The following is a 14,985-nucleotide window of genomic DNA, read 5'->3' as shown; positions in this document are numbered from 1 at the left end:
ACATTGACTATTATTAATATTTGCATATAGAATTTCTAACTTGTCTGACCAAGAGTTAAATTCAGCAAGCATCTAAGTGATTCAAAATCGGGTCTGTTTGTAAGCCTGAACCTGGAAACAGCTCTGAACCAACCTCCAGACCAAGGACTCATGTTTGAATAGGTTTTTATAGTGCATATAAGGCAGTGCATCACAGATTTCTCATTAGCTTACACTTTAGATAAATCCATGGATGAATTAAGCAGAATGGCACTGTGCCTCTAAGGAGAGAGTACCACTGAGCTCTTCAGTCTGAAGCTGCTGTAAGAAAATCATTAGTAGCCATCACTGTCTATCAACCTTGTGCTAACATCCACCCACAACCTAGAGCTGGAGGTTTGGAGAGGGAAAGGGTCTCTCATTAAACACTGCTGCACTACTGGGAATGTGTTTATGAGAGCCAGAGAAGAAGAAAACCAAAGAACAGCTTTTCAGACTTCTATAATGATCATGTGGAAAGGGAAAAGGTTGCTTTCACTTCTTTATGTCCAATTTTGCACTAACAATGTAGTGCTTGTTGGAAATCTGCTGACTGTATGCAAATACGATTGTAGTCTTTTACAGTTTCCAGCTTTTCCATGTTTGTGCATAAATAAGTAAAAGTTGCACAAATTTATTCATGCATAATTATACACCTGACAGGTTTTGTAAAATGTGTTAAAGACATAGTGAAGTTGCTGGTAACATATTACAATAGTGACAATCAACAACAATTATTACTGCATTTTTATAAATGTTCATTCATAATACATAACAAGAAAAGGTATTATTTATTATTTCATGTTAGCTATCGCATATTGCAAATGGTGATAGAATATATAGAAGCTTAATGTAATGTGTTACCAAATTGCTTGACCTGCTCAGTTTTCCTCCCTGTGTGAAGTATTTGCTTTAAATGTTGGGCATAGCATTCAAGAAGAGTTAGAATGTAAATCTCCTAAAAAATATATATATAAATAAATAAATAAGTATTGGCAAATGTATGCTAACAGAAGTAAACGAAAATCCACAAAACTCAACTCAACTCATTAGGCAAAGCGAGTTACGGTATACTGAATGTGTTCTCTTTGACTTATTCCCCCACCCGCTATCATCCACCCGATGGAAGTGTAATTTTGGCCTCAGCTAGAGTAGAACCATTGATGATAATTCCACAAGACTTGAGGATGACATGCCTGCTGAAAGCTCTCATATCAACATGCCTTCATTTCTAAAATTTCCACTTACTAAATTCTTGCAAACATTGGCATATCTATAAAAGAAGGCTGTTTACATTGGTGGTGGGAGCAGATCTTTTTCTCTTCGCAGTGCTGTGATGAAGACCACTGCATACTGAAAGGTCACGGTGTAAATGAAGCACATCCTGCACACTGCTCTTCAACATTTTTCATTGCTGGGGCCCCTGCACTACAATTAATAAAAGCAGCATACAACTAATTTTCTATTTTTTTCTGCACTTGTGGAACATGGAAATGTAGTTTTTTGATTAAGCTTAAAATGTAATTTCAGACACAAAACTCTGTCTTGACTTAATCAGCGTCTTATATAGCCCCACCAAAAGAATTCTGCTTCAATATACAGTATACATAGCATGCTCATATAGACAGACTTGTTAATATGACATTGCACTGTGGTTACCATCACAGGAAATAATGTGTTATGTTCAGAAGCTGAATGTTGATTCCAGTGTAATAATTTACAGGACACGCAAATATGATGTTCTTTAAATATTTGAACACCAAATTTATGAAAGTATATTTTATTGGAATATAAAGTGATTTTAAACCATCTGTATTACTTAAAACAGCATGTGTAATTGAAAATTGTTTCTTAAGTCTATAAAAAGTGCAACTTTAAAAGTGTACAACATTAACCTTGAATTATTGCTTCACCTAATTCACACCATGCCATCAAAATCTCTCTCCAAAATCTCAAAGCAGGTATTATCTTTCTACTTCTCCCTCAAACTCTCAGTTTTATTATTCTTTTATGGTGCTTTTGTCATTTTGGAGCTTGACAGTTCCAGTTCCCGTTTATTTTACAAGACAAAGCCTTTTGTGTTTCACAGAATAAAGAAAGCCTTAAGGGTTTAGAAGACAAGAAGGTGATTAAATAATGACAGAACATTTTATTTTTGGCTGAACTGTTGAAAACCAGAAACCATGGCCAAAATGTTGTTGTTTTGTGATGTGGAAAGTCTTGCTAGTAATAGCTGCAGAAGACTACTACTTAAAAAGAAAAAAAAGAAAAGAAACTTTAAATAGAGAGCTTATATCATCTATTGAAAGTGAATATATCAGAGCTGGTTTATCAGCAAGGAAATTTTCAAAGAAGAGTTTCATTTTTGTGTGTTTGGCTTTTAAATGTTTTATTTTCACATGTATATAAAAGATTCTGCCTATCGATCTCTGTGGCCAGACTGAAGTTCATTGATCTTCAGTGTAATATAATAACTCGTTTTAAAGCTTGTTTATCTGGATGAATGGTGTTGCAAGGCTTTCATCGTTTCACTTTGTTGTCTAGAGTCTCTGTTCTGGATAATGGCAGTCTCCGGATATCCAATGTCTCCAAACTAGACGCAGGTCTTTACACCTGTGTTGCGAGAAACCAGTTCGGAGTGGCAAGCAGTGCAGGCACACTAGTGGTAAAAGGTATGCTGGGACATTCTAGTATTTAGTACATGAATTATACTCTTGGACACTTCTGTACATGCATGCATGTAACATGATGATGACAATATGTTTTTATTTATAATCACTAAATGCGTTAAATATATATTAATAAAAAAAATATACAGGTATATATATATATATATATATATATATATATATATATATATATATATATATAAGAAAATTCTACTTCTGTCCAGTGGATGAAAAATAAAATTGATCAAAGGTTATAGTAAAGACATTTATAATGTTACAAAACAGAATTGATAAGAATAAGAAATGTTAAGCTGCAAATCAGCATATTATAATTATTTTGAAGCATCATGTGACACTAAAGACTGTAATGATACTGAAAATTCAGCTCTACATCACAGGAATGAATTTCATTTTTTATATGTATTCAAATAGAAAAGTTGTTTAAAGAAAATTTCGCAATATTCCTGTTTTTACTGTTTTTGATCAATGAAATTCAGCCTTGGTGAGACTAAAAGAAAAGTACAGATCACAAATGTTTTAAAAATGTGTACTGTATGTAAGATATTGTGTTGCAAAACAATATTTTGTATGATATAAATAACTATATAAATGGAAATACATAAATAACTATTTACTATCAACCTACAGTCTTTGCCAGTGTAAGAGTAAAGCACAAGCTCCTTTTCTCCACACTCTCTAGAATAACTGTGCTTGTGGTTCATGCAAAATTGATTTATTTCCTAAGCATTAGAGATGCATGATATGTGTGGAAATAACCATGCTGTGTTTCATTAGGGCTTAAATTCATCTAAAACAACCTTTTTTGCAACTCTGTGAATTCTTCACCCATTTGACAAGGCGACATGGACAATACCAGATATCTGTTACAGCAGCGGTTCGGTGGTCCTTCTTGTTTTTAAAACTGGTTTCTATAGAAACTCTCTGGTTTCTTCTCCTGTTCTCATTTTCACATGAAAGCCTGGATCCCGAATACATGTTCATTTGACATGTTAATTTGCAAACAGTGTAAATAAAATTGCTCCAGCAAAATTGACGTGTTTGCTGTATTAAAGAGACATCTCTGCAAGAAGTGCGTGATAAAGCATGAATAATTCAGCACAAGGGAATCCAGAGATTACTAATCAGTAATGATTCATCCCGTAAATTAAAGCTGAACCAGCTGTTTAATTAATATGAAATATAGCAAGGTTTTTTTTTTCATCCTGACCCTCTTCTCTGACATCCCCTATTTCAACCTCATCTGAGGAATATCAAACATTATTTTATTGTTTATTGTTTTTATTTATTTATTTTTGTCAAGAAACAATGAAAAAGAGGTGGCTGATAATTACATGATAGATAGATAGATAGATAGATAGATAGATAGATAGATAGATAGATAGATAGATAGATAGATAGATAGATAGATAGATAGATAGATAGATAGATAGATGTTTGACGTACTTACTGACTCGTTGAAATTAAAACCTTTTGAAAGGTTGAATATATCTGAGATTTTTAGGAGAAATAGAGAATTTACCTCTATAAGACTTGTTTCAGATGAAAATCTAACAGGATATTGACATCTAGTGGTGATAGAAGTGTAATGCTTAAACCACTCTTGCCTCAGCTCAAATGTAATATTGTTAATAATAATATAATACATTATTCTGTGTAGGGCCTTTAACAATTGTTTTCTTAAAGCATTTTACAAAAAAAAAAAACACAAGGACAATGTAAAAGAATGCATTTTAAATACAAGAAAAACAACAATGACAACTAGGAATATTAACACATAATTATTAAATAATCACATATAGAACAGATAATCAAGTAAAAGCAACCCTGTTCAGCCAAATACTGTGGAGCCAAATAATGCAAAGCCTTATACATTAGCAAAAGGATTTTTGAAATCTATACCTGTACCTGACAGGGAGCAAAAGACTCCAAAATAGGGGTTATATACCAACCCTGCCCCCATATAGAATTCTAGATGCCAAATTTTGCACATATTGTGGTTTGTTAGGAGGATTCACAAACTCCAACAAGGAGAGCATTACAGTACACAAGAAAACAAAAGAGTAAATCAGCCTTTCAGTAAAAGATTAAAGAAGGAGGTCTTGACAGTGTTCTGTAAAAAAGGCTTGAATGACAGGTTGGCATTAAAGATGACTCCAACACAGCACCATCAAATGACAAAGTTAGAGCCAGTATTACACAATTGATGGGGAGAGCCGAGGAGCATGACTTCACAACTATGTAAACATAAAATGATTAGACATCCATATCTTAATCTCAGAAATACAGTTGGAAAAATGACATTCTGGTTTTGAATTAATATAAATCAAAAATGTATCAGGCTAACTAAAGGTCAACATGTCTCATCTTAAGCTACTAGTAGATCCTGGTCATAATGTGCACACGTATATCCAAGTGCTGTTTTATGCACCAAGCTACTGATGACTAGTAATGTACAGTTATAAATGTATTTGCTACTGACCACCTCATTCTTATTTCAGAGCCAACAATCATTACTTCTAAAGCCACCCAGCTGGATGTTACAGTGGGAGAGAGCGTTGTTATTCCATGCCAGGTATCTCGTGACCCTACCCTGGACGTGAGATTCACCTGGTTTTTCAACGAGCAGCTGATCAATTTTGGAAGCCATGGGGGATATTTTGAAAAAGTTGGTGGGGTACGTGTCGTTCTTTTAGCACTGCTTTCTGATATTCATGTTTGTTGATTTGAAAAGACACCAGAAAATCGAAATCTAACAGAATCTGTACATGAATCTGTAAATATCATTGGGGTTTTTGCTCTCAGACATCTGCTGGTGACATTATGATTCGTAACATTCAGCTAAGGCATGCAGGAAGATACACATGTGCCGTCCAGACTAAAGTGGACAGTGCGTCTATAGCGACAGATGTTGTGGTACGAGGTAATGTTTTTCCAAACACAAAACCCCGCTAGGTTGAAACCTACCAAGACTAAAAATATGTTAAAACATATATATCTAGATAAAGTTTTATCATTATTTCCTCACAGGTCCCCCTGACCCACCACTAGACATCAAAGTTGATGAAGTGACAGAGACAACGTCCTTTGTGTCCTGGAGTCCAGGCCCTGATAACCACAGTCCCGTCTTTGCTTACAACATTCAGATCCGAAGCCCTTTCTCTCTCGGTTGGCAGGCAGCCAAAACAGGTGTGCATTGCTTTTATGATACCAGTATTTCATAAACACATCTTTATCCTATGTTCAGACCTCTCATGTCAATGAAACTGAACACCAACTATCAGTTCACTGCAACAGTTGTTGAAGTTTGCAAGCTGGTCCAATCAAAAGTTTCAGAAATACTCAGTGTTTAGTAGTCAGCTTTGTTTTCTGGCCACAGTGTATACACACATTTTCTGCTCATTTATTGGGAAATTTCTGTACAATCTTAAGGAGATAAGCATTGCATGTCCATGCATTATTTCCACACTGTATAATTTAAGAATCGTTGTTTTCATATTTTCCCAGGTGTAATGTTTTCTAATAGATAGCTGCTTGTTAATTGCAATGAAATGAAAATGTATTACTTGAACTGATGCTAAATTTAGTTTATATTTATATAAGGTTTATATTACATGCAATTAGTCAAATTAACTTTTTGACCCATTTAAGACTCCAGTACTTTATATGTCATCTCATAATTGTGTTGTCTTTTAATTATTAAAATAATGATGACGTTGTAAATTATGAATGTAAAACAAATTAATGTAAAATTATAATCAAGTACTTTGTACGTTTAAGTATGTTAGTCAACACATCAAAATATTTGTTCCTTTTTAAGCACACACACAAAAAAAGATTAAACAATGATTTAAATTAACTTCAAAACTTTTCATTTGATATTTATTACAAAGTGCAAGAAAATATACTCTCTTTACGTACACTGAATTGGTCTTTTATTTCATTAATATTATATTATCTTCAAGTACAGTTAAATATGCATTTAAGATTAGAAGTTCACTAAAAGTTTGCATTAATTCTTTTTCACAAGGGTACAAGCAGGTTGTTGCTTTTAATGCCAATCACTTGGTCACATCCTGACTGTCCATGTGTGGTTCCGAAAAAGCTGCATACTGGACCAGACCAGACCCTGTCTCTCCAGTCTCTAGCTCATTTTCCAAGTGATTATTTTGTTTCTGGAAATAGATATTTTGAATATATTGAAATATCTCTTCTTGTCTCAGTGCCAGCGTCTCTGGGAGGGCAGCAGTTGACAGCCCGTGTGGTTGAGTTGAGTCCATGGGTTGAATATGAGTTCAGAGTGCTGGCCACTAACTCTGTAGGCACCGGGGAACCCAGCAAACCCTCACAAAAAATCAGGACCAAGGACACATGTATGTATATAGTTATATGTTTGATTTCCAACCAAAAAAGGCAAATCCTAAGCACTAATTACACATTAAATACAACACCTCAAGGTCAGACGCAAGTAAAAACATTCAACTGGAAAGCTGCTTTATAGAAGAATTTAAAATTGGTTAGTGTTTCATGTTTAATATTGTAAAGCTGCTTGCTTTAAAGCAATCTATTTTATTAAGTGTTATAAATAAATGTGACGTGACTGGAGTGCTGAATTGCAAAGCTCATGCAAACATCCACATAGCAATGATCAGATAACTGCTTTTTCACCACTCATTTTTGTTGTGAGTATATTTTGTTATTGAGAGGAAAGTTTGCAGAACATATTAACATATTCACTGAAATTATATTTGATAACAGTATACCTCTGCAAAGATATTTCCAAAAAAAAAAAAACTTTGCTGTGAGTATACTGGAGACTTCATAAGTTTTGGGAAAGTTAACAGAATTGTTAAAATAAAACAAGGCACTTCTACAAGATTTGATTAGAGTTCTCTTCCAACCATACTGCTTATTAAACCCTTACGCTCAGAACCAGGAAGCTGTCTCTGTGGTATCATGCTCAACAAATGGAGGTGAAAAATGCCCCGTCTGCACTTCTGGGGTTTCTCTTCTTGTGAAAGTATTTTTCTTTTAATACTGCAGTGCCAAGGACGACCCCAGCCAGAGTCAGTGGAGGAGGTGGCAGTCGCTCGGAGCTTGTCATCACTTGGGAGGTAACAAAGCAGGCTCTCACTTGCACATTTAAGTGCACAAAATGTAGCTGTCAGTGGTGGGCTGACCACTGGCCTGTTTCAAAAACAGGCCCATCATGCTGTCAAATTGTCTGGTCTGTGATGTAAACAGCATAAAATAGGCAGATACTCTTCAGTGAAGCAGACAAAATGTTTAAGGATTTTAGCAATTATGTTTCAAAATGTGAAAAGCAAAAAATATGTTCAAGGACCGTTAAAGGGATTTTCCATTGCCTACTGAGACAAAACCTCTTGTATAACACTGCTGTGGTATAAAGATAAATCAGTCTTTCCCTTGCTCATTCTCTCACCCTTTTTCATCTTGTGTCTGTGGATACTTGTGGTGCTTTCCAGCCAGTCCCAGAAGAGCTACAGTGCGGTCCAGGGTTCGGCTATGTGGTTGCTTTTCGCCCTCTTGGTGGTCAAAGCTGGATGCAGGCGGCCGTGACGTCTCCTGATGCATCCCGATACATCTTCAAAAACGAGAGCATCCCTCCATTCTCTCCATTTCATGTGAAAGTGGGAGTTTACAACAACAAAGGGGAAGGTCCTTTTGGATCTGCGACCACTATATACTCAGCAGAAGAGGGTAAACCAATTTAACAATCTTAATTTAATATGCAGAGACATCTATAAATAAGCCATTCACAAGTCCAGTTCCTCAAAATGTTTAAAGGGGACACCAGATTAAACTTTTTTGCATTTCGTTGCGTTTTTGGCATATCTGCCAGCTCAGAAAAGATGAACCAATCATTACAGTAGACTCTACTGAACACACTGTACTTCTGTCCCTCACAGCCTTGTCTTTATCCCTTTCAAAAATGAAATGTTTGGTGCTACCACTACCCTAAGGTCTACTGGCTCAATCAGTGACATTTGTTTGTTTGTACAATTGAAGATAGTGCAAGTATATGGGGCGCCGTTTGTAAAGCGGCTCATGCTGAAAATAACAGCAACATTTTGTCACATTTAGCTTCAAACAATGTTTAAAAAACTGGTATGAAATTTTGACGGTCACTTTTTAGCACATTTACAACAATATTTGTCAACTTAGAGATATTTTAAATAGTTAAATATGAATATTAAATGTTACACCTAAATGTTAAATGTTAAATCTAAATGCTAAATCTAAATGTTAAATCTAAATCTAAATGTTAAATCTAAATGTTAAATCTAAATATAAATGTAAAATCTAAATGTTAAATCTAAATCTAAATGTTAAATATAAATATAAATGCTAAATATAAATATAAATCTAAATGTTAAATATAAATTTAAATCTAAATGTTAAATATAAATCTAAATGTTAAATATAAATATAAATGTTAAATATAAATATAAATGTTGAATCTAAATGTTTCGGGTGAAACTAAATATTTAGCTAATATGCAAATTCAAAATGTCGCAAATGCCAAAATAAAAGCTCGATGAGGTCAGTGTGTGTACATCGTGTCAAATAAGTAACAAATAAAAACCATCTCATCCGAGGAAATTGACTCTTGGACATGGATTATCGTGATAATGACTACCTAAAATAATAAGCAAGTTTGGAGAAAATGTATTTGAAGAGTAGGCTAGTGTCACCTTTATGAAAAGTGGGGGACTTATGATGACCTGTAGCCATAATAGCCAGCCGCGAAGGGTCTCACTTTGACTGAATGTTATGTCCTCACCATAGACTGTATCACTCATCATGTCATCACTCTCTGTCATGTTCACATGCTTAAACGCCATGAAGAGCCTATTTCCCCGCCCACCCCTGACCAGGTACGGTAACTATTGACGCTACTGTCATTCAAAATGTCCAACGAATCAGGGTTAGCTGAGAGAATAGGCTCTTGCTAGCATTTAAGCATGCAAACATTTTCATATATGTGACACTAGCCTACTCTTCAAATACAGTTTCTCCAAACGTGTTTATTATTTTAGGTAGTCATTATCACGATAATCCATGTCCAAGAGTCAATTTCCTCAGATCAGATGGTTTTTATTTGTTACTTATTTGACACGATGCTATAAACACACACTGACCTCATCGAGCTTTTATCTTGGCACTTCCGGTTATTGGCATTTTGAATTTGCATATTAGCTAAATATTTAGTTTCTACCGAAACATTTAGATTCAACATTTAGATTTAGATTTTAAATTTAGATTTAGATTTAGATTTAGATTTAACATTTAGATTTAACATTTAGATTTATATTTAACATTTAGATTTAGATTTAACATTTAGATTTAACATTTAGATTTAAATTCAGATTTAACATTTAGATTTAAATTTAGATTTAAATTTAGATTTAACATTTAGATTTTACATTTATATTTAGATTTACCATTTAGATTTAGATTTAACATTTAGATTTAACATTTAGATTTAACATTTAGATTTAACATTTAGATTTAGCATTTAGATTTAACATTTAACGTTTATGTGTAACATTTAATATTTATATTTAACTATTTAAAATATCTCTAAGTTGACAAATATTGTTGTAAATGTGCTAAAAAGTGACCGTCAAAAATTCATACCAGTTTTTAAACATTGTTTGAAGCTAAATGTGACAAAATGTTGCTGTTATTTTCAGCATGAGCCACTTTACAAACGGAGCCCCACACAAGTGGAGCAGAAATTACCTTTAGGTATATATACAGGTATCTGAAATGCTCAGAATGTTATGTTGCTACAGAGTTGCTTTGTTTGGTTAGGGTAAATAGAATGTGCTAAACATTTGCTAGTGCATCAGTGCTATAATAATGAGCTTAAAGATGCCGAAACATTACAGTAATGATTCTGACCATAGAGCCCAGTCGTGCCCCCAGTCGCGTCCGTGCCAAGAGCCTGTCAGCCTCAGAAGTGGAGGTCAGCTGGAAGCCTTTACCATGGAGCACCAGTAGGACACGCATAATGGGCTATGAGGTGAGGACAACACAACTAAAGCTAGCTAATGAATCATACTGGGTTTGTTCTACATGGCTGTGTAAGTAATGTGTTGTTATAACAATTCTCACATCCAGTATTCTTAACGCAGTAACTACCAATAAACAATGCTATAAAAATTTATATGTTGGGGGGTAATGTCAGATGTTTTGTTTGCGGTAGGGGGATTTTTGCTTTATTAGAAACAGAATATCAGTAGGCAAGACTGACTTAAATACTGTATATTCACACAATGACTCACACATGAGCACCTGAGCTCAGTGTGCTGACTACTGCACCACAGCTCCAATAAAGTTTAATCAATGAACGACACTTTGTGATGCTGATTATGACAGCTAGTTGACTGTGAATTTTAGCTGAGGTACTGGAGTACAAAGGACAGACCGGACACAGCCAGTGTGATGAGGACAGTGGGAAACCGGACATCTGCTGTCATTCGTGGACTGGACCCCAGCAGTACATACTACATCAAACTCAAAGCCTACAACAGTGCTGGGGTTGGACCTGATAGTGTTGTTGTGAATGTCACCACTAAAAGGCCCCGTAAGTGTGACATGGCCCCTGGCCTTTGTGTGTTATTGTATATAACCATAACCGTGTTATTGTTTCCATTTTATCATTAGTTTAAAAGTTAGAGTATCTGCAAAAGATTTTGCATTTGTTTTTGACAGTTTATAGTCTTATTAAGGAAAGTTGAGGGGTTGGTTCACACAACATGAATTCATATTCACCAAAAACATTCAAAAAGCATATAATTTTTTTTTTAAGTAATCAATATGATTACCAAGTTTATAAAGTGATTATCAAGTTGTTTAATCCAGTCAAACTGCTAGATTCAAATTAATTTATTTTGCATTGTCTTTTGCAATTACCACATACGCACATTCGAGAAGTTATCATATGTCAAACGTAGGATGGTATCTATGCAACATTTTATAAATGTAGCCTCAGCTCTTAACAGCAAAGTAGTTGTAAACTGAATATGTAGGTCTGAAATGTGACGTTTAGCTCTTTAAATGTATTTTATCAGCACCGAGTCAGTCTCCAGTGAAAGTCATATGGAATGCTACAGACTCTAAACTCATCCTCAAGTGGGATCATGTCAAGGCTCTGGAAAATGAGTCCGAAGTTATGGGCTATAAGGTATGAACATACAACCATCACTGCCTCTGGTATAAACATATCTGATGTTTATACCGCAACATTGTTAAATGTTTGATTCTGATTCTGGTTGACAGATTACAGTTCTGTAAATTGAAAAATGCACACCATGAATTGAACGGCTAATGGTCTGTTTCATATAAATTGAGATTTAAACCAGCTGTCTTGTTTTCAAGGTAATGTACAAGCAAAGCAGACAGAGTCGGCCCAGTGTGGTGGAGACTAACAGCACATCTCTTGAGCTCTCTCTGCCTGTTGATGAAGATTACATCATCCAGATTAAACCAGTCAGTGAAGGTGGAGAGGGGAGCAGCAGCAAACAGATCACCATCCCCAGGATAGCAGGTCTGAACTTATAGCCCTTATGGAATTTATAACTGTTACCCTTCAGTATGCTGAACACGTGGTTGTTGTTTTCTTAGGCTATCACATCAATAATGTCATTTTTGGTAATTATATAAATAACATGAGTGAAAATCTTTTATTGAAGGAGAACCAGAATACCTATCGCAACTGTAAAAATCTTTTTTGTTGTTACAGTTTTTAGTTGTTTGTTGGCTATCTGAAATGTGATATTTTTAAAATTTTCCTATTTATATTTTGCAGTTGCACATGTGGTTGGATTTGCCCCAGAGAGGAAAGCACTATCAGTGCTCGTAACACTATCACTCTACTGTACAGTCAGGACTTTCTTATGACAGATGAACTGAACTCTACAGCGGAGAGAACAGTACAAACATCTACAAGTGGAACCACTTGTCTTTTTCCAGTATGTTTTACAAATGAGACTCTTCAGAAGGAAAGTTTTCCTCTCGCTTTTTAAAGGAGGAAGTTTGCTAATCTGGTTTTGATCACTGACACCAAAGCTGTCGAGACAGTGGAGTAGGTTCTATCGCATTTTTGGGGGGATAAATGTGTCGACAGATGTTACCCACGTGGTTTCCAACCAGGAATGGGATATTCAAGGGCATAAAATGTCATACTGTTCACATACAAGGACATCTGTTTGAATAAGATGAATCCAGATTCATCCATTGGACGGTTGGCAGTGGAGAAACACACATATGCCTTTTCCATAGGAAGGTGGGAATACTTCTTTGAAGATAATCTCTACTGCCATACCAAACAGACACATTCATTATAAGACCATCAACCCATTTAATCAGCTGTCCTCAAATTAAACAGTTTACAGTCCCCCGGTGTTGACATGCCCATCCGTCTGTTTGAAAGACAAAGCTAATGCTGCTGGCCTTACTTATACAGTGAAAGAGCTCGAGCTGGTTGTTCCTTCAGTCATGCACTGAGATCTTTGTTTTGCTAATGTGTGTGACTCTTTAATGAGAAACAGTATGTTAAATATCCTCAGGACCAGAACAGCCTTAAATAGTTGTCTTGCTATCTTTTCTGGCTTAGTATGTTCATTTACAATTCCGTTATTTGATGAGTACAACAGATATTTTGATTGTAAAAGACCAGCTTTTTGTTTTCCGTTAAGGTGATTTCTATAGGTTATAGCTGTGATCATTGAAATACCTAGAACACAATGCCTATGTTCCATTTTCAAGCTGTTTAGCATGAATTGGCTCAGTAGTGGCTTTAAATACAGTATTTGAATGGACTGTCTGCTTTTAATAAATGAAGGAACACAAGTAATGTTCTTTAAGATATCTGTGAGTTAGTCATAATCATTTATACTGTCATAGAATGCAAAATGTATACCTTCAGGGATGCAAATTCACGAATTGTGGAAAAGGTGAGAAGGTCAGAGGGCCTCCTGACGAGTTTAACATGCTTAATTAAATTATTCAAATATTGACAAATTTAAACCTAGCTCTGGCTAATTAACTTCAAAAACCAGTAGCATCTGGCTCAAACACATTAGAAAGTGATAGAGTCAGCATGAAATGAAAATCTTATATATTTTATGTTATGATCTTAAATAATTAATCTGTGCATGACCGTATGTATGTATGTATGTATATATATATATATATATATATATATATATATATACATATATACACACACATATGTATACAGTACAGACCAAAAGTTTGGAAACATTACTATTTTTAATGTTTTTGAAAGAAGTTTCTTTTGCTCATCATGTCAGGGTTCGGGGCTAATCACCTGCCTTTTGGGGTTGTGAATGTGTGTTTTGATGGTTTGACAGCTCACTGCGTCTACCTGTTTGATTTGAGTTTTGCCCGCCCTCCTTGTTTCTCCGTTGTTAACCTTAATTGTTCGCCACCTGTTCTCAATGTTCTTCTAATTTCTTCCCTTTATAATTCCCTGTGTTTCTCTGTCCATGGCCAGACTGTTGTAACTCTTACCAATAGCTCGAGCTGGTCTGTGTACTCCCCTTGTGTTGTCTTCAGGCTCCAGTGTCTTTTGCTGTATTGCTCTGCCTCTTGTTCTCACAAATGCAGTACTCCAAGAAGATTCCAGCGCTCATGTCTCTGTTATTTGGCTGTCAAACCAGCTAAACTGTAGAACGATACTCATCTGCCTTGTCTCATCTGCTTTCAATAAAGCTCAGTGTAACCCGCAACTGAATCCAGCTCGTTTCTCCGGACAGAACAGTCTGGCCAATTATGGATTCAGCGGGATCTGATCCACTTCGCTCGGCTCTCATACAGCAGGGAGTTTGGTTGGGTCAGCATGCCATCCAGCTCAACACCATTGCGCAGGATGGGGACGCTCTTAAGGCCCGAGTCTTCGAACTCCTCACACGATTGGATAGCCTTCAGCGAGAGGTGACGAGCCACACTGATGTTGTCAAGTGTCCAGAGGTCACTCCTGTCATGTCCACAGATGTTGTCAAGTGTCCAGAAGATGTTGTCAAGTGTCCAGAGATCTCTCCTGTCATGTCCACAGATGTTGTCAAGTGTCCAGAGATCACTCGTGTCATGTCCACAGACGTTGTCAAGTGTCCAGAGATCACTCGTGTCATGTCCACAGATGTTGTCAATTGTCCAGAGACCACACCTTCAGAGGTTGCCCCTACCTACTTTGTCTGTTTGGCCATAGAGTTTGTTCCTGTCTTGT

General features: G+C 35.7%; 1 protein-coding gene across 3 annotated transcripts in view; it reads left to right on the top strand.

Moving 5' to 3' along the window:
* Window positions 1–13,600, top strand: part of LOC132128944 (contactin-4-like) — a 76,716-nt gene extending 63,116 nt beyond the window's left edge. For all 3 annotated transcript variants that reach the window (XM_059540356.1, XM_059540357.1, XM_059540355.1), the window contains exons 12-23: window positions 2,563–2,690; window positions 5,207–5,382; window positions 5,511–5,628; window positions 5,736–5,894; window positions 6,929–7,078; window positions 7,749–7,819; window positions 8,192–8,426; window positions 10,640–10,755; window positions 11,133–11,319; window positions 11,807–11,919; window positions 12,114–12,282; window positions 12,544–13,600. In XM_059540356.1, coding sequence (XP_059396339.1) covers window positions 2,563–2,690; window positions 5,207–5,382; window positions 5,511–5,628; window positions 5,736–5,894; window positions 6,929–7,078; window positions 7,749–7,819; window positions 8,192–8,426; window positions 10,640–10,755; window positions 11,133–11,319; window positions 11,807–11,919; window positions 12,114–12,282; window positions 12,544–12,635 — 1,714 coding nt within the window. In that variant the 3' untranslated portion in view covers window positions 12,636–13,600. The remainder of the gene's footprint in view (window positions 1–2,562; window positions 2,691–5,206; window positions 5,383–5,510; window positions 5,629–5,735; window positions 5,895–6,928; window positions 7,079–7,748; window positions 7,820–8,191; window positions 8,427–10,639; window positions 10,756–11,132; window positions 11,320–11,806; window positions 11,920–12,113; window positions 12,283–12,543) is intronic.
* Window positions 13,601–14,985: the final 1,385 nt, after the last annotated feature.

This window comes from Carassius carassius, chromosome 46 (assembly GCF_963082965.1).
Source record: "Carassius carassius chromosome 46, fCarCar2.1, whole genome shotgun sequence".
NCBI classification, from domain to species: Eukaryota; Metazoa; Chordata; class Actinopteri; order Cypriniformes; family Cyprinidae; genus Carassius; species Carassius carassius.
Note: the sequence above shows the minus strand (reverse complement) of the source record. Positions and strands in the feature narration are given on the sequence as shown.